This window comes from Cyprinodon variegatus, unplaced genomic scaffold (genome assembly GCF_000732505.1).
Source record: "Cyprinodon variegatus isolate N-32 unplaced genomic scaffold, C_variegatus-1.0 Scaffold372, whole genome shotgun sequence".
In the NCBI taxonomy this organism is placed as follows: Eukaryota; Metazoa; Chordata; class Actinopteri; order Cyprinodontiformes; family Cyprinodontidae; genus Cyprinodon; species Cyprinodon variegatus.
This window is the reverse complement of record NW_015150825.1, coordinates 446,344-471,868: the sequence shown is the minus strand read 5'-3', so window position 1 is coordinate 471,868 and position 25,525 is coordinate 446,344. Positions and strand designations below refer to the sequence as shown.

Below are 25,525 nucleotides of genomic sequence, written 5' to 3'. Positions count from 1 at the left end.
TCTATCTATCTATCTATATAGTGCATTTTGCACTATTAATCAAACCTGGGCTTGTGTATTTCATTTACTAAAGATAATTAAACCCAATTTGATAAATACTCTGATTTTAGATTGATTTTTGACCAGCATGCACTTCTTCCTATCATTCATCAGTGCAAGGGAGGTTCGTCTTAGTCCTTATTCCTAGTAGAAATAATTTTGGCAGGATTTTGATATTTGGGAGTTTTTTTATTTCTCACTTTTTTAACAGCCTCTTCAAAAGAAATGTTGAGAAGTGTCTGAACAGGACATGATTCATTAGTCCTCCCTTCCCCTTTTCTTAAGTGAATCTCCTAAAAAACCTGCTCCAGTACATTTCAATATCTGATAAAAGTTCCTTTTGCAGCAAGAGGATAAGATAATATCCTCCTTTATATGGTCTGACAGGCCTGTCTGTATTGCACCTGCCTATAGTTGCAACAGCTGATAAATGTCATTGTTAGGCACAGATAAGACAACAGCTCACAGAACACAGTGGTCAGTTTTATAAGAACCATGCTATATTTAAAAAAATAATAATTTTTTAGTGTTTAAATCAAAGACCTTTACAAAGAAAATACTTTGACTGATTTCAAAGACTAGATTAGGGTGCCATTTTTTTCTTTTCTTTTCAAATGAGTCACTTTGTCAGATCCACTTATCCTCACTTCACCAATCATCCACCAGAGTCACTGATGGGGAATCGTTTTCACTAATGATCCGGTTCAGACATTCTTAATACCTTGACCGATGACCTTATTAATTAACCTGAGGGTCCTCCCAGTGATTCCCAAACCTTTAGTGCTTGACCCCGTTTTGGCTTGCAAGAAAGTTTGCACAACCCCCAATCGCCTCTCTAACCCACCCATTCCCATTATGAGTAGAACAAAAACAACTTAGCTACAGTAAACATTGTAATAAAACAAACTACATTCTCCTTAAAATCACAAGACTATCACCATTAAAATGTGGTTATTTTACATATATGTTGGTTTTAATGTTTAACAGAATTTAACTTTGCTGTCTATACGTTTTTAATTGCCTCTTAAATAGGGTAATCTATTTAATTAATTTCTACCAGCCACCCCCTGCAATTACACTGAGCCCCACCTAGGGGCCACGCCTCCCACTTTCGCTCCGAAAGTAAACTGTATACGAACGTCCAATCCAACCCCTAAATCCCTCAATCGATATATAGAGCGGGGACTATATAGTGCACTTATAATGAACTCAGTTAACTGACCGTTCGGACAGATGAGAACTCCATCTCCACGCATTGTACCTGCGGTAGCAACAGCTGTAGTCAACAGCGGGCCACTGTGACATAAAATACCATAATGCTTTGTGAGGAATGCTCTCCTCGCAAAGCATTATGGGATATGTCTGCTTATCTAGTGACCATAGATGATCACTACTTTTAAAGGTGTCATGGTTCTCCCCTTTTGGGACTCTGAGTTTTTAGTTTTCTTTGCTGGAGGGCGGACAGGCAGACTATGGTGGTCCTGAGGAGCAGCGTAGCAGAATGTCACTTGTTTTCCTGACGTGGACGGCGTTCTAATATGGTGAATAGTTTCCTTTTCTCAGCGTTGACGAGAAGGTTCCTTCCAAGGCTTGAAGGACCAGGTTTATCCAGTGGATCTGTAGAAATCCTGTCGGAGATTCACAAAGAAACAAGATTAGGACTAGAGGTCTCAGAAAAGGAACTCAAAGTTTTACTCAGCAAAAGGGGGGCTAGAGTACCCAATACTGGCAAAAACTCTGGCGAGGAGATGGTGACAGTCTGCTGCTTATATACTCCTCAGACGGTGCCCAACGAGCTGCAGGTGTGAGTAGTTGACAGCAGGAAGAGGCCCTCCAGGCCAACAGAGGAACAATGGAACCATCTACTGGATGCACGGAGACACTGAAAAAGAACAAAGAACAACCCACACAAACTGGAACCCTAAAAGTGAAAAAAGGTGAATTGTGGGAAATTTCGAGTCCACTACTTTTTCATCCACTAGATGTTCAGACACTCATTTCAAATGCCCTAACCACTATATAGTGCCCTATATAGTGGTTAGGGCAGACATTCGGACACAGCCACAGTCATTTTTCACATTTCCTAAACTGACAAAATATTAATTATAATACTAATAAAAATATATAGGATTTCTTTTCATCTTTGAAATAATGCCTATGTTCAAATTAAAATGATAAAATAAGATAAGATTGTTTCTCTTTTCAAAGCTTTTTTGAGCCTGCTTAATGTGAGGCTCTAATTTTTTAATCACCATCTCAGGATTCTGGGTGGTCCCTGCTAGATTCATTCATAAGTGAATAAAATCTGTGTTATGTTTCCATTCCTTGCGAAAACTTTGCTTATAAAAAAGAAAAATTCTGTCCTACAGCCGATCTATTAACATAAAATAACTTTAGGTTTAAAGTCCATTTCTTAAAAAAATGTATCATAATTATTCATAAATACTAGTAGGCTATCCTAAGAAGTATAACACATAGGTGAAAGTCAAAGCAGTTCTCATGCAAATATATTCAAATGAAGCACAAAGACGCTCTTCTCGTTAATCAGGATGAGTATCTCCAAACTCCCCTTCTAAGTGTTACTGATACCCTCCATGTATTGGATTGGTAATGGGGTGATACCGAATTTTCTAGAAAGTTGCCTCACAGTGATATAAAAACCTCAGCCTGGGTGTGAAAATGAGGGGTTTATCTAACGGTTCGTGTGCCGCATTCAAGGAACTGGATCAGTAGCCACTGAGTAAGTGAAACGGAAGGACTATAGCCACCAAAAACATATTTATGGACACATATTTCTGTAACAGCTGCTACTGAGAAAACTTGTGTTTGTAAGTGGGTGTAGATACAGTATTAGTTTTCGTCTTTTCCTTTAATTTGTCAAATTTGAAAGCATTTTACTCCTGGAAAGTTTCATTTTCCTGAAGTATTTAAACGCCTCATTGGGAAGAGTCCGGTTCGCATAAATGATGAGGAGAAAGTCCAACCAACCATCGGATGGAGGCGTGGCGGCCCGGATTGGAATATGAGCACCGGGAGGCACCGAGCTGAACAGACTTGTAGTTTGTTTTCTCCACAGAAAGAGCTGGTAACAACAGATACACTTTATCTGATCCTCTGTAGCAAAGAACTTCTGTTACTCGCGATAACTTTTTTTTTATTTTTTTGAAAAAAATAAAGTTGACTTGAAGTGACAGCAGAGGGGTGATCAGAGCGCAGCCAGGATGTCCCAGCAGGCAGTGAACGGGGTGTCGTGTCGGGGGAAGGTGCTGAACGTGGAGAACATGAACCCCAACGTGAAGCGGGTGGAGTACGCGGTCCGGGGGCCCATAGTGCAGCGGGCGGTGCAGATAGAGAAGGAGCTGCGAGAGGTAAACTGAAAACAACAGACATGTTTGGTTTGCTTTACTTTTTGATTGCTTTCATGACTGTCTTTGGCAGGCAATCAAATTTTTGTTAGAAATTCCCTTTACAGTAAAAGGTACTGCAGTGGGGTCTTTAAACTTCCAGCAGACTAAAGAAATGCAGCAATTTGCTTAATGTAAAGCAATCAAAATGTGTGAATGTTTGGATTGATGATGTTAATAGAGGCACAAGTACGGAAGAGGAGTAGGGCCACTGAAAAAATCTAAAAAGTTAACAGATTTTTTAATTTTATTTCAGTATATATTAAAAAAAAAAAATCAGAATTCTGACTTTTTTCTCAAAATTCTGACTTTTTTCTCAGAATTCTGAGTTTAATCTCTTAATTCTAACTTTAATTTCATAATTCTGACTTTAATCCAAGAACTCTGACTTTGATCTCAGAATTCTGACTTACATCTCAGAATTCTGACCTTTTTTCCCCCGCAGAATTCTGACTTTAATCTAAGAATTCTAACTTTTTTCTCAGAATTCTGACTTTAATCTCAGAATTCTGACTTTATCTCAAAATTCTAACTTTTTTCTCAGAATTCTGACTTTAATCTCAGAATTCTGACTTTTTTTCTCAAAATTCTGACTTTAATCTCAGAATTCTCACTTTTTTTCCCCTGAATTCTGACTGAATTCTGACAGCTAACAAACATGTTAGCATCAAGCCGTAGCCATGTATGTTTTAGAGTCTAAACTAGCTCTTTTGTTTTAATCACCTGCTGCTCTTCCATTAATGAAATAGCATCACCGGGGACCAATCGGGCACATAAAAAGTCAGCTAATTCCTTCATTTTCCAATCATGTGTCACTGTTCCTCACAAACAACTCACATCTTTGTCAGTGAAGCTGAGTGCTCCCACATCTCTTCATGGTGCCCATCTACATTAAGGTCCAAAATTCTGAGTTTAAAGCCAGAATTCTGAAATTAAAATCAGAATTCTGAGAAAAAAAAATCTGAATTCTGAGACTAAAGTCAGAACTCTGACTTTTTCCCCACATTAAACTGAAATAATATTTAAAAATCAGTAAATTTAGTTTTATTTTTTCAGTGAACCTAATCCTCTTCCATACTCAAGAGAGCGGGTGTTGTGGAAAAAAAAAGTGGTATTCTGTCCAAACCAGATAATCGCAGTGGTTACATGATAAAGTTGATCAATCAAACAATGTTAACACGAAAAAAGAAAAAAAAAACGTATGCCAAGTAAAAACAAAACAAACAAATATATATAATTATACAGAAAAAGATTATTTTGTTTAGTGTTTTTATCCTAAGAAGTATTAAACAATTAAAAGGAAAAATATGGACTGAATGCTGATGCATTAAAATGGCTTTTTGGTTTTTATTTGTTTCTATTATGCTATATTGTGAGGTATTTGACATATTTTGCTCTCTTTAAGCTTAGAGAGTTTTGTTATATTATTATCTTGCTGAAATGTACTATACAAAATTGGGATCACCTTGTATTGGGATGATTATTTGTAAATAAACTTAGCTTAGCATTCTACCTAAAAAGAAAGAATTGTAATTGTTTCCCCAGTTTATGCATCAAAGTCATATTGTTTTACTAAGAATGAAGAACGAGCCTTCAAGTACAGAATGTTGACTGATGTGGTTGATGATGAGTGTTTTGGATGGATTAATACCTGGAAAAAAACAGGATATTCTGGATTTTGACCTTTTGATCAACGATTGAAGTGAATCAATTGAAATGAGCTAATTAAATCTGTGACAGATTGATTAATGTACCTCCACTTCCAAGCCATGACAGATACTGCTGTTAATGTTAAAGCTTAAGCAAACAGTGGTGATAATGATCATCTTCAGAGCTTTGACTGGTAAAAAAAAAATCTGCATATTTAAATATTCCATCTAATTTTGCTGTTTATATCAGCCATTTTAAAAGTAACTAAAAGCCATAATCTTCTTTCATCCGGTACGATGGCACTATGTGTATTCTGCACTTACATAATTTCCGTTTTTGTGAATAATTATTTATTATTATTTTGTGAATAATAATAGATGATCATTTCTTTACGTGACCATGTAAATTTCCTTCTGGTTCTGGGGTGGAATGACGTCCACTGTAAGTATGGAAGGCAAAAAGTGCTGCAAATCTATTACATAGATTTATCATTATCTTATCATTTTTACTAGTGATAATAGAAATAACATTTTAAAAGAAACTAGATAAATGTATATATAGATGTAAAATGTAGTGTCTACATGATTATCAAATTATAATACATTTTTTTTCAAATGTAAAATTAGATATATTCGTTTTCTGTTCTCAGGATTTTATAGTATTTCAGTTACATACAGAGCTCCATTGAAAAGTAACCATTACAATCACTTGTTATCTGATTGGTTATTTTTAGACCAGTCGTCATTTTCTGCACACTGACTTTGAAAAGCTTGCAGCTAAAAGAAATTCCAAAGCACCCCAAAGCATTCGACATGAAATTATTATTTAACCAACACAATTTGACTCATTTTGTAAAGAAATTAAATATTTTTTACTAATGATATATTTATATACTTGCATATCTTATATGTTATGGTGGATGGAGCAAATAAGGATGAATTAAATGCATAATTTGGATGATTTCCTTTAAAATGTGTTGCCTCTTTCTCTGCAGCGATACAGCAATCAAGTAAACACACTTGAAGGAGAAATTTAAAGTAAAACATGTAAATATAAAAAAACAAATCATAAAATGTACTAAAAGATACAGCGGTTGTTTTATGTGATGCACATGTCCATATTTAGTCTCATTCGGTTTACTGTTGATCTGGTTTAAAAGCGAAAAAACTGTCCTGCTTTATTTAATGCTGGCTTCCTCTGTGATTAGAAACAGGACAGACGGAACAGGTCATCTTTTCACATCCGAGTCTTCTTTGCTCTGCTCTTGTTGCATTCCAACGGTGGCGTTACTGATCTACTGTATTTTTGGAGGGAGGTTAGGCAGGTTAAACGGGATGTTTTTAACAATCTCTTGATCAAAACTCCCTGTCCTCTTCTTGGAAACACGTGATGAGATGTAGTGGACGACCCTGCCTGGCATCGAGTACATTTAGCTCTCCCTTTGTCTCAGATGCCTGCAGGACTCTGAGGACATGTATATTGTGAAGTGTTGTTACATAAGATGAGCATTCTCTGTCCTCCTTTGTGTCTTTGGCCTTACCCACTCAGAGGAGAGAGCCTGATGGGGCCCACTGGGCTCTGGAGGTTCAAAACAAGCAGCTCTGATGAAAGTGCTCTACTTCTTGGCTGTCCACTTGTTTTTCTACGCCTATAATCTGGAAGAATCCCCATCTTCACAGCTGACAAAATAATTATCCTTGAAGGATTGTGGTTTGCGTCAGATATTTAAATTTAAAATCTAAATCTGAGGTTGTGAGGTGTTTTCAGAGGGGTCGCAGGGTTTGAATGGCAGCGCTGGTCGAGTCATCTGCGGGTGTGCTTCCTGTCAGATCTGCTACTGGAACACTTTTAGTTGTGGCTCAGCAGATTTAATGCGTGTGTGCGCATGTGTGCTGTTGATGACCCTTATAAATCCTTACGCAGACATCTGGCTTGACACTTCCTGCTCTGGTGCAAGCTAATTCAGGCTTGGATCTCAGCTTCTGGCAGGTCTGTGCTTCTCTTTGACAATAACTCGGTGACACCAGAGCAGAGACATGAGAAGGAAGGGTAACTTGTCTGACATTGGTAGGCTCTGCAAACGTCTCTGTCTGTTCTGTTCTTTTTTTTATTTAACTGAAAACTGTGATTCCGTTTTCTTAGATATCTTCCCTTAGAGATTGTTTTGTCTTTGTAGAGTCACACAACATATTAGTTATGTTTATTTTCTAGTTTGCACATCTCTTAGTTTTCATACCCCTTACATTGTTATCAACATTGTCTTGTTACGAACACAAAGATGTATTTCTTTTTGTCTTAATCAAAAAATGCAAACTAATACTGCAGCTCTGCTTGGCCACATTTTCAGTAGGGTGAACAGTAATAGAAGCAGCATCAAGCTGCAAGAAAACAGGATGGCATAGTCAAAGTTCAGTGCTAAATCCCATGAAAGATCTGGAGTATGACCTGAATATTGATGCCCAAAGATGCCTTTTATCCCATCTTACTCAGTTTCTGCTCATTTAATTTTTATTTCCTTTTTTAAATTCTGTTTATTTCCAGTCAATACTGGAAGTTTTCCATGTAATTAATTACTTATCTAGAGTAGGGCTGCAACTAATAACTATTTTGCAAATCGATTTATCTGTCAATAATTCTTTTGATTAATCGATTAATAATCGAATAGTTAAAGATTCCCTAAAGAAGACTTTTTATAAAATTAAGCCAGGTGAAACCTTTCCACCTTAATCTGGATAGAGCATATTGATAGACAAACATTTATTTCTATCTTAAATGCAAAATATTTACATATTTTTTTTACAATCTTGGTAAAATTACTGCTCTAAATGTGTCGCTCTGTCAGCTAAAGGCATGTTTAAGAGTCTCTATACTCCAGTTAACGATTAATCGATTACTAACTCAGTTGACGATTATTTCAATAATCGATTAATCGATATTAACCTGATTAATTGTTTAGACCCTAATCTAGAGCCAATATCAATAAGCATGTGTACAAAGAGAGCGACAGAAAGGAATGAATATGGGATTTAATGAGCGTCCAATTAGTGTGGTATAGTCTGTTATAGTCATCAGGAACCTTTGGAGATGATTTCCTGGAGAAGAATTCTTCATAAAACGAGGAATATTTTAGAAAACAGTGGGAAACGTTATCAGAAGACTTTTAAAGATCCTTCCTGCCTAAAGCTATTAATATAAATAACTCGTTAACAAAACCCTATGAGTTATAAATGATAATGAATACTATTATGTGTCTTCTTCAGTCCGCTATCCATTAACCCTATAGAAACATCAGGATGCAATACATATAGCGCCCCCTTGCTTCACAATAAAGAATGGTCACACATTACAGCACACAGCAGGGGCAACGTTTGCTTAGCATTGGCTTTGTGTCAGCATGGCGAACCCTAAATTTGTCAACATGGGTTGTTTTTTTAAGATGTTTATTGGAACAGAAATAGAAAGCAAAAACATATCTTCACCTAAGAGTAGCCAGGCACATTTACCTCAAATCAAACAGCAGACTGGATAAATGCAACCTTCTACTGCAGGAAGGCACTGTTGGGGGGGAAAGCAAAAGGTGTGGTACAGATAAATTATATAGATGCATGTCGGATTTTTCAGATTTTTACTCTGCCAACCTCCAAGAAAGCAAATTAAACACAGTGATGTTTGTAGTTGCATGTTCAAGGGATGCAAATGCGTTTGATTGGAGCTGTAAGAAAAACATTTTTTTTTTTTTATTCTTTGTGGGTTCTGCTCAGTCTGGGCGTGTCGGTCAGGCCTGTGTAATCAGTGCCTTGTGCTGACCGGGCAGGAGAATGCAGAAAATAACTGGCTTGGAGAACAACCCGACTCTTTGTTAGTGGAGATTAAAAAGGGAAACGAGCCGCATCGAGTTATTCAGATCTGATTTAACGCGAAACAAACGAAGCTCTGATAAATTAGACTTGCGTCCATTTAAAAGGAATTCTTTCCATGATGATAGAATCTTCTAAAATCACATGGAACCAGAGCCAAGAACATTAATTTAAAGAAATAAACAGATTGTTTCTGTATTAAAATTTTAATCTTAGTTTACAGATATCTATGATAACAATAATTTTGACCAGAGAAGTTCTAATATTAGCTTCACTTTTTTTGTTTTAATTTTTAAGATAATTAAACAGCTGACTTCCTTTTTAAGATATCTAATTATATCCTTGAAAAGATTTTATGTTAAGATGTTGTCTATTGACTCTAGCTTGGCTGTTAAAGAAAATAAATGACCCATAGCATGCTGTCTCGTTTCTTGTAAATTGTAATATTAACCGGCAGGTTTGATGGTGTGTGAAGAAACACATGCATCTGCTTAGCAAAAAAAAATAAACAAAAAAAACCTTTTTTATTTGTATTACTCTATTTATGCATTTATTCTTCTGTTTGGGATTATTTATGTTTATGTGTGCGAGAAATAGAGAACCTTCTTCAGACGTTATGCATTTATTTTTCTCCTTGAGGCTTTTATTTACAAATATCCATCATCCTCTAATACCTGCAGCTAACTGAGCTGTAAAATTGTTATCATTCTTGAGATTGAAAAATGTCCACACTGTTAAGAAAGACTGGGTCTCATTCCTCACTGTTTTCACTCTGACCTTTTTGGTCTGGTGGCCAATTACAATTACACAAGAATATCTGCTGTCGTTTTGCTTGACGTAATCTGAGAAACAGGAACAGCTGCGGCACGCTGGAAGCAGCAAACACCCCCTGAGTTTGGGTGAGTTCTTTAAGTTCGAAGAGAAGAAGGGGCGCAGATTTTCTGGTGAAGAGAAAAGAACCAAAGTGGGGGAAAAAAAACAAAAAAAAAACGCACATGATTGAAGCCAGTCATGGGATTAGATTAAGCCAGCATGTCTTGATGAACATGCAACCATAAACAGAGAAAAAAAAAAAAAAAAAAACGCACATGATTGAAGCCAGTCATGGGATTAGATTAAGCCAGCATGTCTTGATGAACATGCAACCATAAACAGAGGATGGTTTGTGTCTCTGGAAGCCCCAGAAGTCTTCCAACACGTAACAAACCAGACTCCCTGCTAGGCCCCTTGTAAGGCGGGGGAGGGGCGGTTCGATTTCACCCTTCCTGGCCTTTCTTTGATTTACAGTTTCTTGCAAAAGTATCAAGAACTCCTAAGCAGAAAGAATTGCATGTTTGAGCGGTAGAGGTGGAAAACCGTACATTTAAAATAAAATCTGAAAAGTGTGGTGTGCTTTTCTATTAAGTGTTTTTCAATCAATACCTTAAAGAGCCACAAAAGGTTAAATTACAGACTTAAAAGTTTTTGGCTATTCTCTACAAGTTCTGCTCAGCTAGATAAAAAAAAAAAAAATAAAGATTCTTTGCATAGTGCTTCAAGTTTAGTTAGTTTGGCTTGGGGAGAGTATATGAACACCCATTTAAAAGCTTGCCATAAATTACTAGTTAGATTAAGAGCTGGACTTTGACTGGGTTTGGGTTGGTGTTTTTTACATGACTAAACTTTAAACTAAGTCATTCAGTTTCTATCAGAAATATTCTAGAAATAGCTTCCCAGCCGCTGCTGCAGAAAGCAGCTCCACAGCATGATGCTGCCATGTTTCACCTTTGAATTGTTGCCAAACTTTTCTTGAAACATATTCGTTCCTGACTTTGTTTTCTTTTGTTGCAGGGAGTGAAGAAACCCTTCACAGAAGTCATCAAGGCTAACATAGGCGATGCCCACGCTATGGGTCAGAGACCAATCACATTTTTCAGACAGGTTAGACCCCTCCATTGGCTGGATTCCTCCCCCTGATAGTTTGCATCGTCACTGATCACACTGAGCACTGACTGACTTTGGTGCAAAACATATGTTGCAAGGCCTTTAACAGATTGACCTTTGCTCCTCTGCCTCTCAGGTGTTGGCTCTATGTTCTTATCCAGACCTTTTGGAAGATAACAAGTTTCCAGAGGATGCCAAGAAGAGAGCTCGGCGTATCCTCGATGCCTGCGGGGGTCACAGTATAGGTTAGACGATTACCATCACCCTCACCCTTTTACTCCATCTGATCTATCATATCTTCTACCTTCCTAATCAGTGTGCTGTTTGCAATCTACTGCATGTTAAATAGTTACAGATTATCCTTGCTGTGCATTGAAAAATCACACCTCTGTCCTGCAGGGGCCTACAGTGCCAGCCAGGGAATCGAATGCATCCGCCAAGATGTGGCACGTTACATCGAAAGGAGAGACGGCGGCATCCCCTCCAACCCTGACAACATCTACCTCTCCACTGGGGCCAGTGATGCTATTGTGGTATCTATCACACCTTTATTACCTCCTCCTTCACAAGCTGGGGACATGCAGCAGAAATGACTTCTTAAAAGGACTGTATTCCTGAAAATCCCTTTCAAAGAGCTGTAACCCTAACCTGTATTGATCTTCTGTTAATGATGTACTTACTAAGCTGTACTTTGCACAGGTCTAACTTCATTTCCACCCACAGACCTTTGCCACTCTCACTTTTATGTAACCATTTCACAGCTGGCATTAAGAGAGAGTCTTATGTAGAGATACAGCAGGTGTGCGTGCAGGAGTAAACGGTTGCATATCTGGCACAAAGCGAACAAACATGTCAGATTTTAAATAGTCTGAAATAACTGCATATCACATTTCCCTGATACTTTAATTTAGGTCAAATCTATGCTAAATGACCCAGAATTAAGGGAAATCTTGTGACAGCATATAATTACCACTGGGGATCTGAACTGATTCCTTCATAAATGAGTCATTTACACTACTTGAATATAAATGGAAAACGATTCTCCATATTTCAGACCATTCTTAAGCTGCTTGTGTGCGGCGAGGGTCGAGACCGCACAGGGGTGATGATCTCAATCCCCCAGTACCCGCTTTACTCGGCCGCTCTGGCAGACCTGGGCGCCGTGCAGATAAGCTACTACCTGGATGAGGACAGCTGCTGGAGTCTGAATGTGACAGAGCTTAGACGAGCCCTAAACGAAGCCAAGCAGCACTGCAAGCCTCGTGTGCTGTGCATCATCAATCCAGGGAACCCCACAGGTAGGCCTTATGCATCACCCCTCACCTTTCCTGGCAAACCCGGTGAGGAGGTGTTAAAAATACCACTTAAATGGGTTAATCTTTTTATTGCCATTGAATATTTCACTCAACATTTTAGGAAAACTATGGAATAGGCTGCAGAGATGACAGCTTCAGAAAACAATGTGGAGAAATTGTGCAAAGTGAAATGGTCAAAGATCTTTCCATATTCTGTCCAACCTTATCAAATGTCACAAGAGCAATATTAAGGCTGTGCTGTGCAAAGCACTGGTAGCAGGGGGAGCTGTTATCTGTTGCATCAGTAATTTAATTAAAAACAAAAAAGATCCTAATAAAAACAGTTATTCACCTTCTTTCTCCAATGATTTTTTTTTCCTCTGATAGGTCAAGTCCAGAGCAGGCAATGTATTGAGGATGTGATCCGATTTGCTAAAGAGGAGCACCTCTTCCTCATGGCTGATGAGGTAAATAAGTTTTCTTTTATCTTCAGCAACATAAACAATCTCAGATGTCAGGTTAGAAATAAAAGATTACAGAAACTTATTTCTTTGTTTAGGACCCACCCATGCATGCATGCATGAAGCAACATAACAAAACACAAGCATCCCCCGCTAATGATTTGTTTCCATTTCCTGTGTAACCAGTTTGTTCTGAAGCTGTTTTCTTGTTGCAGGTCTACCAGGATAATGTGTACGCTGAAGGCTGCAAGTTTCACTCCTTTAAGAAGGTGCTCTTTGAAATGGGACCAGAGTTTTCCAGCACTGTGGAGATGGCCTCCTTCCACTCCACCTCTAAGTGCTACATGGGAGAGTAAGCAGCTAATTTATTAGTAACTTTAAATGAAGGATGGGGAACTGTGTGAGTGGCCCACCCTCTGCTGTTTAAGTATTCCTCTCAAGGTGGCGGTGATGTGGCGAGCTTTGGAGGATCTCTGTGTATCGTATTCAGCACAGTTATCCCTGTTTGTCTTCTCTCTATTTGCTCTCCTGAGGTGTGGATTCCGTGGAGGCTACATGGAGGTGATCAACATGGACCCGGAGGTGAAGGCCCAGCTCACCAAGCTGGTGTCGGTGCGTCTGTGCCCCCCCGTCCCAGGACAGGCTCTCCTGGACCTGGTGGTGAACCCCCCACAGCCTGATGAGCCATCATACGCTTCATTCATGAAGGTGAGAAACAAACACTCCTAATCACAAAGTGCACACCCGGATGCAGCCCTGAGCGCTTCCGCAAACGTATTACACTTACACAAACACACACAACGGCCAACTCATGTAATCTGTACAAACAAAGCAGCCATTGAGTTTGCTGAAGTCCTTACAAGGCGGTAATTGGCTTCTTACAGAAAACTTCAAGCAGTGCTCTGAGCTTTGCAAACTGGATTATATACAGTGGATTATATAATGCATGGTGTTGTAATGTTAGCCTGTTTCTGTCCAACTCACAGTGCTGTGAGAGGATCGCATTCATTAGACGGTCATTACCAAGTTCACTGGTAACATGACTCTCACGCTGCAGGGATTTTATTCCAGCATTAAAAAAAAGCTGCAAATGTTTGCACTTTTTTGAAATTGTATTAGGAGACATATGTTTCGGCTTTCTCTCCCTGCATTCAATGCATTCATAATATTCTACTGTAGCTTAAAATGCAGCAAAAAAGACAGAATATGAAACCCTGGTTGGATCACCACAGGTTGCTAAACTTTGCACCTTCTAATGGCTACCTGAGACAGTAGCAGCATATTCGCCGAAGATACAATAGTTAAAGTTAAACCAAGTGCAGTTTTTATGCTGAGAAAGCTGTGAGAGGTAAGCACGGAGTGTCTGCCTTACCCTCTGTTAAGCAGTGGATTTGAGAAATGTTTAACGGTGAGGATCATTAACTTAGAGTCTGGTTGCTCCATAGCTGCATCATATACTGTAGGTCAGGGGTCTGAAACCTTATATAACCCTATATTCAGTCCAGCTAATAAAACTCTTTAAGAGCCACAAACTTTTTTTCCTTTTAAAGATAACATATTTAATTAACATCTACCAAAGATTTGTCCTTTTTTAAAATAACTAAGTAGTTTCAAAATGTTGGTTTTAAAATGAATTAAAAAATTATAAAGAGAATACATTTTTAATGGGCTGCTGAAATGTTAAAAATTCTGTATGTGTATAAAGGATAAAAAAAAAAAAGTATATTTAGTTTATTTTGGACATTTAACACAATTAGTAAATGGAGAAAATACTAACTAGCACATTAAACAGCATTTGTTAGTATATCTATAGATTTGCTGGCTCTTCATTTTTAGCCAACATGATGAAGAGCCATTGTCAAAATATCTAAAGAGCAAAAGGTTGTAGACCCCCTTATATTGGTCGTCCAGGACCATTCAGTCCTTTATTTTCTCAGAATTCTCACTGAATTCTCACAATAAAAAAAAGTCCGAATTTTGAGATTAAAGTCAGAATTCAGAGAAAAAAAGTCAGAATTCTGAGATTAAAGTCAGAAATCTGACAAAAAAGTCAGAATTCTGAGAAGAAAAAAAAATCAGAATTCTGACTTTTTTTCCCCCCATACTAAACTGAAATAAAATTTAAAAATCAGTTCAAAATTTTTTTTTTTCTTCTGCAGTGGCTCTAATCCTCTTCCATATCATTACGACCATCTTATGTGTAGAATTTAAAAATGATAAACAGATATTTAAGTTGAGGCTGAAGGATTTTCCTGGATATGATCCAACAGAAGTGGGGGAAAAGATGAACCTTGTAAATAAACTTATCTCTGGTTTATAAAAAAACAGAGGCCCAGTCATGTTATCTGTTCCTGCAGAAGAGATTAAAGTAGCTCAAACTGTTGCATTTTAGTTACACATTCAGCTAATCTTGTGCAGTGCTTCCATCTTTATAAAAATAATCCCTCTACTTCATCTGGTAAATGAAGGATCTGAACAGGTAATTTGAAGTGTTGGTCTAAAATGAATAAAAAAAAAGTATTTCTCTGACAAGTGATTGAAAGATTAACTGGAAACCAGACTGAAGTAAGTTCAGGCTTTGCTCTTTTATAAAGTTTAATCCTATAAGAAATCTGTGCAACATTCAGAGCAAAAAAATTTAGTTTATTTTAGTCCTCAAAAATACAAATTTCCAGCTTCTTTTGAATGCATCTGCTTCCACACCTCAATGAAAACGGCCGAATTACCTCCTCAAAAATGTCAAGTCCTCCAGAGTCCTACTACAGACCTGATTATTAGACCCAGGTTGATGGGGCAGGACACCAGACCTGAAGAACAGGAAGTGAAATACCCCGCTTTACAGGATCTCTAGCTGTAACTTAAATGCCAGAAGATGATTTCAGTTTTAACTCTCCCCATTTGCATCCCTCCCAGGAACGGAGTGCTGTTCTGGCTGCTCTGGCAGAGAAGGCCAGGCTGACAGAGGAGATCTTTAACACAGTACCTGGGATCAAATGTAACCCGGTCCAGGGCGCCATGTACACCTTCCCCCGCATCACTCTACCACAGAAAGCCATCGACAAGGCCAAGGTCTGCTCTCACCCCCCCTGACTGGTTGTTTTATTTAAACACAGACATGAGCAGTCATGTGTGTTCACCTGCAGGCTGAAGGAGTCGTTCCAGACATGTTCTACTGCATGAAGCTGCTGGAGGAGGAAGGGATCTGCTTGGTACCAGGAAGTGGCTTCGGTCAGAGAGATGGAACCTTCCACTTCAGGTTAGCCTCAATGATCAACATCTTAGTTTTTATAAATTTTTAGAACATGGTTTAATGACTCCTTTTCCTCCTATCAGGATGACCATCTTACCTCCTACTGAGAAGCTGAAGGTGGTGCTGCAGAAGATCCGTGACTTCCACTTGAGGTTCACAAGCGAGTTCTCCTAACCGTCCTCCACCTTCTCAGCCTCTGTTCATGAACCAATGTCTCCAGTGCCAGTATCTCCAGTGCCTTTGTGCAAACAAGGAAGCAGCTCTGCAGGAACCAGTTAGAACCCCCAGAGCTCCCAGGCTACCTTTTTAAAAATGGACATGTATGAACTGCAAATGAAGACGTTTTACACATCACTACATGAAGCACTTTGATCTCTGAGCCTTACAGTTACAGAAGAATCATCTCTTGTGGTACATAGTTTGATGCCGAATGATTTTTGTCTTAATTTAACCTCATTAATTGTGTTATCCTTTTATGAAGCTCCATGCTGAGGTACTTCAGTGTTTAGTTCCAGGATGTAGCCATTTAAAAAACGATTTTATGAATGTGGTCGTTTCCTGAACTGTATGCATTTCCATTCTCTTCATTTAAAATTTCTACAAAAAAACTTGACCCTCCAGCTCGACTCATTTTTGATTCATTTTGACAAGGAGTCTGGGTGTTGGTGCCGACAGCCACCATCATTTTCAGCTTTATTTAAAAACCGTCAGTGCTTACATGCTTTCAGAAACAGGAGCTGAATCTCTTGGAATGAACAGAAACTAAAAAGGATGATTGAAAAGTGTCAAAGAAAGTCAGTAACACCATTTAGAAATGGATGTGTTCCCTTTGGCCTCCACCAGAGCACCGATTAGAGTTCTTAGCTCCTCACAGAGAGAAAGTCTCAGAGTTCGTCTCTCCTCTGGAGCTTGGTGGCGTGCTCCTCCACAAACTTACTCAGCCCTTCTACTGTTCTGTCTCCACCTTGGAATTTAACTGGGCTCTGCTTGCTGTTACTGGGAGCAAAGTATATGGTGGGGAAGCCTTCCACTTTGTAGCTGTCGTGTGGCACATCGTTGGCCGTGGCGTCCATCTTGGCGATCACCAAGTTCTTCTCAGATTTGTACTTTTTGCCAAGTGCCAAGTAGTCAGGCTCCAGCTTCTTACAGTGGCCGCACCAAGGAGCGTAAAACTCGATCAGGACATCCTTTTGTGTATCCATGACGATTTCATCAAACGTCTTCCCCACCACAACCTTTACTGGTCCCTTGTTGTTCTTTGGCACTGGTTGGGACTTGATGATGGGTTGGAGCTTTCCTGTTGACAAAAGGAAAGATCTAAATTAATTCTTAAATTGCAAATAGAAAAAAAAAAAAAACCAAGGCTGGTTTCATATGAAACCTTTCAAAGTAGGATTTTACCATGAAACAAAGACCCACCTTTCTTAAAAGCAACCACAAATTCTCTCAGCACCTCTGAGTCAAACTCCTCCGGCTCCATGGCGAACTTCTTTCCTCCGTCTGCCAAAATCCCAACGTTCACCTCTTCTCCGCTGTCGCCTAAACCCAGGCTCTTCAGTTCGTCGGCGTAATCCTCCTCGTCGGCGATGGCGAACGTGTACTCTGGGAAATCTTTCGCAACATCCAGCACCTTGGACCTCCAGAACTGGGTGGCTGAAAGCGAAACAGAAGATGAAAGGTTCGTCTGTGCAGAGGCGACTCTTTACAGGTGGTGTGCAGCTGTCTGTCAACGACAACCTTTCTGATCTGCACTGAGATTAAACTCAAAACCACAGAAAGGTGATGACTCAGAAAGCAAACAAAATGAACAAATAAGAATCAAATATGAAGAACACCAGCATGAATCGACATGAAATCACTCATTCTAAGTGTGGTTGCATTTGCATTCAGCCCCCTCTACTCCGTTACACCCCCAAATAAATTTTGCTGAAGGCAATTAGCTTTTAAAAGTACATCCTAAAAAAATGACAGGTATGAATTTTTGCAATGACACACAAAAAAATATATATACATGTGTAGAGAGAAACTAAAACGCCATTAAAGAAGTCGGTGGCTGGATCATGCAGTGAGGACTTTCCTTCAGCACCAACTCGGAAGCAGGCTGGTCGATTAAAAAGATATTTGAGCAAAATACAAAGCACCGCTGAGCACCTTTAGTATAAATCACCAGCATATTTTAAGCTTCTATCATTTTTTTCTTATCTCACCTATCCTGTAGTCAAAGCTGAAGTCGACTCCATAATAGACGACCACCAGGGGGCGCTTTGTGAAGCGCTTGGCATCGTTGCTGGGTTTCCTGTGTCCCACCAAGGGAATGGAATGTTTCCTAAAGAACTCCTGGACTTCAGACACCGTTGTAGACTCCTGCACAACACAGACAGAGTTTAGTCTTTCTTCCTTTTTTATTCTACAATCTGCTGCTCAATGAAGCATAGCCAATGCTTGCATCTTAGTGCCAGCAAGCTCAACAGAAATTGCTCATATTCTAATGAGTTTCACAGCTAGTTTCATTTTCAGGATTTCCACTGAGATGAAATGGAAAAAGTAGGTAGGAAAAAAAAAAAAAAAGCTTGAAATAGAAGACGGCACCTTGACTGAAAGTTTGTTAGAAGCCGGCTCATACTTTGAGTGGAACTTCTCAGGCTGAATAATGACAACTTGACCAGGAGACGCTTTCAGCAGTTTGGCCACTTCAGAGCTGAAGGAGTGACGGAAGGTGAAGTCTTCCCTCAGAGCGTTACCTGCCAGACAGAAAACGGACGTAAAAATAACACCAAAGATCTTTATAATTCTGCAACGACAGGCTATGAAATATGCATTGAGTTTAAAGCCTGTAACAAATACTTACAAGCTTCGATGTAGATCTCATAGGCGGCATCCTGTTCGCTGGAGAATATTCCAACTATAACTGCATCATCTCCATCTTTGATCAGCTCTTGAACCTGCTTTGCTGCCTGCACCTGCTTAGAGGGGGGTCCCGCCTGCTCACTCATGAAGTCGACGATCCCTAGGGGTTAAGTAAAAGATCAGCTTGTTGCAAGTTAAACAGAAATCTAAACTTCTCCCTTTAATGTCAGTCAAATGTGAACTGTCAGAGCTGCGCCTACCGTAATTCTCCCTGGGTCCGTTGTATTCGAACGCTTTGCCTTTCCTGAAGATCTTCAGCGTGGGGTAACCAGTGACCCCAAAACGTGAGGCGAGCTCCGTCGCCACCGTGGCATCAACCTTAGCCAGAGGAATAGGAGGGGAGCGCTGACTCAGCTCTTTGGCAGCCTTCTCATACTCCGGAGCCAGACGCTTACAGTGTCCGCACCTGAAGAAGGCAAATTGTTTATTTTAATCTCCAACTGGACCTGGACAGGAAAGGAAAAAGTGTCATTGTAATCTGCTGAGGGAACAACTCACCATGGAGCATAGAACTCCACCAGGATGATGTCTGCATCGTTCACCGTCTCATCAAAGTTGTCCTTCGTCAGCACCAGGGTGGCTTCAGGAGGCGGCTTCCAGCCTGGCTGAGACACCTCCAGCACCCGCGCTACAATGGCTGCAAGACGCGTTCGACGCATGAGAGCATTTTACTCGCATTCAGGTAGAAAATGTACAGAGAGCCTCTACTGGATTCCCACCCTTTTCGGTTCTCTCTCCATCGTAGTCCACAGGCTCTCCATTTTTCAGAATTTTAATGGTGGGATATCCCGACACGTCAAACCGGCTCGCCACGTCATTGGCTTGTGTGGCGTCCACTTTGGCCACAGGGATGGGAGGGTCATTCTCCTTCAGAGTCTGAGCGATTTTCTCATACTCTGGGGCAAACTGCTTGCAGTGGCCACACCTGACAACAGATCATAGACGTATGATTACAGTTTGACCTGTGAAGTGTTCCTTAAAGCTTTTCACATCTTTAACAATACAACCACAAACCTCAGTGGTTTTTAATCATCACTAATACATGGTCTTTAAATTGATAAACCTGAAGTATAATTATGAGATGGATGGAAAATGATTTTCCAGTAAAAATCTGATAGTTGTTTAACCGATTTTTATTTATTCCTCTTTAGTTTGGAAACCTTAAATCAACTTTCCTTTAGAAGTCCCCTAATTTGTACATAATGCAGATCAAGGAAGAAAACATTTGGGTCAGAAAGAAAGTTAGGACTTTTGGAGATAAAAAGGAGAAAACCAAAACACGATCCCAACAATGAAGCATAGTGGTGGCAGTATTATGCATTGTTGACCTTTTCTCAACACAAAGAGAATTGCTGACCAGAGTTAAGGGCTGGCTATACTCCCCGCAGCAGTGTGTCGCAGTGAGTTTGTCGCAGATATCATTCCCAAAATTGAAGCATGGTCTGCGCTATGTTATTCCACCCACACAAAAGAGGGACAATCACGAACTAGCTGTGGGTCTAGATTAGAGACTGACACGGGAGTGTATTTTCACTCCTGTCCCGTCCCACTCCCACAGAAAAAAATGGTGTCCCGTCCCGATCCCGGGCCAGAGTAGAAATCTAAATCCTGTCCCATCCCACTCCTGGTGAAATTACTCCCACTCCCATCCCGCTCCCATTCAGAATGACTCCCGCTCCTGCACAACTCCCATTCTTGTTGTTTTTGAGCGCGGGTGAAAAACTCAGAGCGGAAGTTACTATTGGTTTGCTCCTCCCGCTCCCGTCTGCTCCCGTTAATGTTTAATCCTGTACCGTCCCAATCCCGTGATCGTTACTAATACTGACTCCCATCCCACGGGAATCCCGTGACCCGTGGGATTCCCGAAAAAATGTCAGTCTCTAGTCTAGATACGGTTGAGGTGGTGAGGAAGTGGGGCAAGTTTGTGCCGGAGGGCGAAAAAGAGCTGGGATCCAGGTGGAAAAAGGGTCTCCTTGCTCATCTAGCTGGTCCAAATTCACTAGTCACTTTCTGCAATGGCTGTCGTACAAACAAGACAAGCCAGTAAGGTACCAAACAGGAAATACACATGAGTAGAGCGGATGTAGATTTGACCAATCAGAGGCTTCTTGTCTGCGGTCACCTACAATTTGGGAGAGGTGCAGCAGATTGTCTGCGGCAGGGGCGGAGGCTAATTTGCATTCACTGGGACACACGCAGACAACCTGGTTTCTGAGTATAAACCAGCCTTTACTGTGAAAATAGAGTAATCTAAAAANCAGCCTTTACTGTGAAAATAGAGTAATCTAAAAAAAAAAAGAAGAGTGGTTCTGAAAGGAGGCTTTTAAGTGCATGCAAAAAATTGTAAGATTTTAGTTCATTCAAGAGTTGGCATGAGATAGTTTAGATCGAATCACATGCATGTGTTAGAATGGCCTAGTCAAAGTCCAGACTGAAATATGCACCAACAATTAAAAACTGATGTTAATCAAGACGTGACCAAAACTAGAATTTACCCATAAGACACTTAGAAAGAATAAAGCTAGCCATATTCTTCACATCATGTTTGTAATAATCCACAAGTCTTTGTTCCTGCAAGTTTGAGTGCAAATGGTAAATGGTGGACCTGTCCGGGAAACACACAGCCGGACAGACGAGCACCAAGCCAACTCCCATGCCAGAGGATGAAGGGAGCACATCCAGCCACTCATAATCAGAGAAACAGGACTACACTGGAAAAACAAACCGACCTCCAACATCTATTTCCAGGGACTTTAAAAAAAAACAGACCTACCAGGGAGCATAAAACTCAACCAGAACCGTGTCCTTCCCCTCTATGAAGGTGTCGAAGTTGCTGTTGGTCAGAACCAGGACTCCATTCTCTTCTTTCACCTCCGTGTCATCTTCCTCCTCCTCATCATCACTGACGTCATCAGCTGCCTCTCCTTGGTTTTCTGTGGCATCTTAACAATCACAGGACAGAAAGGTGCAAAATATTTAGCTCACAATAAGCACAATTAACTAATAAAAATTTAATATATTTTAAATAATGCTGTATAAAAAAATACCTAATGAATGTGAGCATTTTAACTATATCCACCATGTAAAATTAGATTTAATAGAAGTGTTGGTGCAGCTCTGTTGGCATGCTAACTACTAGGCTAATTATGTTCAGCTGCTTAGCTAGCTCGGCTATAGAATCACAATAAGTTTTTAGGGAAACGCATTAGCTGCTTAAATTATATGGCTATTTATTAAACAACAACAGGCGAGACTCACCATCTTCACACCTGCAGACAGACGCAAAGTGTGCAACGCCGAGCAGCACAATTAGCAGCAGAGCGAGCTTCCTCATTGTCCCAGCCGTTAACCCGGGGAGCTTTAATCAACTCAGCTTATAAAGCTGATGAATGTCATCAAAAAACGATGCGCCCTTCACACAGACCCGCTATCCGGATCAATACTGATGATATGATGCCCTCAAAAACCTTCGCTTTGTGCTTTCATGCAAACTCTGACTTCTCAAAACACCAGCGCCGCCTCCTCCGGCTGCAACTTGTCTGACTTGCCGCGCTCTGATTGGCTCTGGCCGCCTGCCGTCAGCCAATCACAGGTCGCCACTCAATTTTTTAGTGGGGAACGTTGAGGGTTGCTATTGGATACTAGTGTTGATCTTTTTCTTCATCCTGAGTTGTAGACAACTGGGCAGAAGATTCAAACTACTTCTTATGTTTTATATCTAAGAAGCCAAACTGTCAATAGCTTCTGATTCCCAGACCTAGTGCCTGACTGTGCCCCCCTATATTTAACAAATCTGAGAATTATTGAAAAATAACCCATTGATAAAGCAAGAGGGACATCAGAAACCCTTGGCAAAAAGTAGTATACTTGAAGTAAATTCTATTAAGAATACTTAAGTATGAGTTTAGAATGTATACCAAACAATTTACTTTTAGTGTACTTATAGTATTACTAAAGTAATACTTCTTTGGATTAAACTGGAACATTATTAAGTTTACTAAAGTATACTTAAAGTAAACCATAAAGTAAACAATAGTATAGTCCATAGTACACTATCATACTATTGTTAAGTATATGAAATATAGTTTAGAATAAGTAAACTCTAAGTGCACTGATTGATTTTAACTATGAAATTAGTGCACTTTTAGTATACTTGAATAAACTACTTTTTGCTAAGGGAAGAGTCTATTTATTTATGCATCCTTAATCAATAATCTAATGTAGCTGATTTTGAGCTCACATAGCATTTGTAAAACACTCTAAGTATAAATATGAATTGAAAAACAGTCCGAACATCTAGAGAGCATCAATAATGTGAAAGTCCACCCATGAAACAAAGATAAATCAAGGTTACTATATAACAAAGATACTTTTTTAAATGCAAATTATGTTGAAAAAATTACTCAAAACAGAGACAGCTTTCTATCCTTCATAACTGATAATGCATTCATAATGCATGTTAATTTTTTTTTTTTTTTTCCGGCTTTCCTATTGTGCTTTTATTATTTACATTTTTTTTTTGGTGGTCTTATTTATGTTTCTTTTGTGTGCGGTCAGAGTGTGTCCTTTATGCCGGTGCAGGTTGGACTTAATGTGATGATGCATAATGCTTTATTAAATAAAACAATCATAATCCATGATAGCTGTGCTGTTTTTTTCAGAGATTTTTTTTATTTTACTTTTTACCCATTGTTCCCTTTAATATTTAATGTTATTAAGTATGCTTGTTTGCTTTGCCACTGGCACCTATTTCCCCATCCTGTTCTATTTTGTTCCATTCTATTCTATTCTATTCTATTCTTGAGCTATAGATAGTTTTTCATGTTTAAACCCCTAACTCTAATTTATTTATTGTTATTGCGAGTGATACAACACAGATGGGTGCATAATTGGGGTGAAAGGAAACTGATGCATAGATCTGAATTAATTCACAAAAAGCTAAAAATAATGTAAAGGGGTATTTACTTATTCCATCTAAATCAATATTTTGTGAAACTACATTTCACAACAGACACAGCTGCAGATCTTTAATATCTAAAGCAGCTTTTACCATCTGGAGTACAAAATCTGTTAAATGGTGAGATTAGCTTTAATTTACAGTACAGTCAATGAGGTAAATACAAAGTCATGTTACATTGTTTTTGTTACATAACTATGCATGATTTTTGTACGGATGTAATCTTTTGATATGTGGTGGTCATGCTTCACCTGATAGGTTTGTTAGTTTGACACCAGAAAGTTGCTTTAACCTTTCAGACTGGTCACTGTGATCCTGTTTGCACTGTTTTCTCTGGGTAAGCCTCCCTGTATGTTCAGAGTGCACAGACACAATTCCAGTCTCTAGTATTTCTATTAGCCATCAACAAATAGCAGATGATCCTGTATTAGAGAGGGGATGTAGTGGAGAATGAGCTAAAGTACTTAAAACACAAATAACAGCATTCGGGGTTGTTTTGCACCTATGCTGCATTTGCGTTTGACCATAGCAAAACATACCTGCACAGTGGTCAGACATAAACATGAAACAAAGCTTGGTGTAGATTTGTACTATGTGAACTAAACTGAAAGAAAAAAGAGCTTCAGGACATAATAGAAATACAAATGATTGTTAAAACAAATCAATAGTTTCAGTTTTCCACCTGATCACCCATGAAGCTGCTCTAATAGCACACCTTCTGTCAGGTGTTTTATTGTGCTTGTCTACTTCATTTATAAAATGGAAAGATAAAATGGATCAGACTTTGAACCAGAGCAAAGCTGTGTTTAAACAAGACAGTGCCCTGTATGCAAACTTAAAATGAAATGATAAACTTTTTCCTTTATATCCCCAAAAATCTGACTTTATAATCCAGCTTTTGTCTTAGAGCTGAATGAAAATAAACAAATACATAAAATAAAAATATTTGAAGGATGCATGTGGAGTGATAATTTCCCAATATTAAATAAATCAAGTGCGACTTTAATTAATGTAATTAACGAGGGCTTCAACAAGCTAATAAATGTGTGAAATCGTGGAGAAACAGCGCCCTCTGCGGGAATACTAGAGATAAAGCATGATGACGTTCCCGTTCATTCCGATTTTATTTACCGTACTATGGATCATCGTTATGATCTCTTTATGTTTATAGCCAATTTCTTTACATTACAAGTGGGATACTAATTTTCCTGTTTAAATGTCTAAAATAACATTTTATAGGTAATGTGTAACTGTTCAGCTTCCTTCAGTATGCAGGAGATGATCTTCTAATGATTTATTTAACATATAATTTTTTTCAAAAGGGTTCTTTGAGATTCATTAAATGTTCCTGCCAAGGACTGAGGCGTGAATTATTAGCAGAAAATAGATGCTTCTAAAAGTGTTATCAAAAGTCAGCAATAATAGCCTATATTAATTCAAAGCAAGTTTGAAGCTGCTTTGGATGTTATCATCCAAATAAATGGTCATTATTAGTAGTTCCCCCCACAGAGTTAATTAATCTACGTATGTGTAATCTGAAAATAATTTCAGTAGTTCTTAATGTACTGCAAAAATAAACAAAAAAAAAAAAATGATCAGCATGTCGCTCATATTTTACAAACCAAAATAAAAAGAAATATATCATGTCAACTGAGTTGTAGAATCCTCTTCCTATAAATGTTTAATTATCTGTGAAATCATGCTGATCATTCTTTAATAAGATCCTCGTCACAAGGACACATATATATATATATATATACATATATATATACATATATATAT

At 39.0% G+C, this 25,525-nt stretch overlaps 2 protein-coding genes across 2 annotated transcripts; one reads left to right on the top strand and one right to left on the bottom strand.

The window, feature by feature from the left end:
• The first annotated feature begins 3,078 nt into the window (after nt 1-3,078).
• Nucleotides 3,079-16,435, top strand: gpt (glutamic-pyruvate transaminase (alanine aminotransferase)). The gene is made up of 11 exons (XM_015386615.1): nt 3,079-3,407; nt 10,781-10,870; nt 11,010-11,118; nt 11,273-11,406; nt 11,928-12,171; nt 12,556-12,635; nt 12,845-12,981; nt 13,163-13,337; nt 15,543-15,698; nt 15,773-15,885; nt 15,963-16,435. The coding sequence occupies exons 1-11, from the start codon at nt 3,261-3,263 to the stop codon at nt 16,051-16,053; spliced, it is 1,476 nt and encodes a 491-aa protein (XP_015242101.1). The 5' UTR covers nt 3,079-3,260; the 3' UTR covers nt 16,054-16,435.
• Nucleotides 16,436-16,533: 98 nt separating this feature from the next.
• On the bottom strand, nt 16,534-22,308 carry pdia4 (protein disulfide isomerase family A member 4). The gene is made up of 10 exons (XM_015386614.1): nt 22,045-22,308; nt 21,560-21,728; nt 19,506-19,711; nt 19,285-19,423; nt 18,987-19,192; nt 18,728-18,886; nt 18,469-18,620; nt 18,087-18,243; nt 17,299-17,532; nt 16,534-17,176 (listed from the first exon to the last, which is right to left on the bottom strand). Exons 1-10 carry the CDS (start codon nt 22,118-22,120, stop codon nt 16,764-16,766), a joined length of 1,911 nt encoding a protein of 636 aa, XP_015242100.1. The 5' UTR covers nt 22,121-22,308; the 3' UTR covers nt 16,534-16,763.
• Nucleotides 22,309-25,525: the final 3,217 nt, after the last annotated feature.

Coding starts and splice junctions, on each gene's coding strand:
- gpt (XM_015386615.1), top strand. CDS start 3,261: ATGTCCCAGCAGGCAGTGAACGGGGTGTCGTGTCGGGGGAAGGTGCTG. Junction 10,871..11,009: donor CAATCACATTTTTCAGACAG/GTTAGACCCCTC, acceptor TCTGCCTCTCAG/GTGTTGGCTCTATGTTCTTA. Junction 11,407..11,927: donor GGGCCAGTGATGCTATTGTG/GTATCTATCACA, acceptor TCCATATTTCAG/ACCATTCTTAAGCTGCTTGT.
- pdia4 (XM_015386614.1), bottom strand. CDS start 22,120: ATGAGGAAGCTCGCTCTGCTGCTAATTGTGCTGCTCGGCGTTGCACAC. Junction 21,729..22,044: donor TGTCTGCAGGTGTGAAGATG/GTGAGTCTCGCC, acceptor GTGATTGTTAAG/ATGCCACAGAAAACCAAGGA. Junction 18,621..18,727: donor TGAGATCTACATCGAAGCTT/GTAAGTATTTGT, acceptor TCTGTCTGGCAG/GTAACGCTCTGAGGGAAGAC.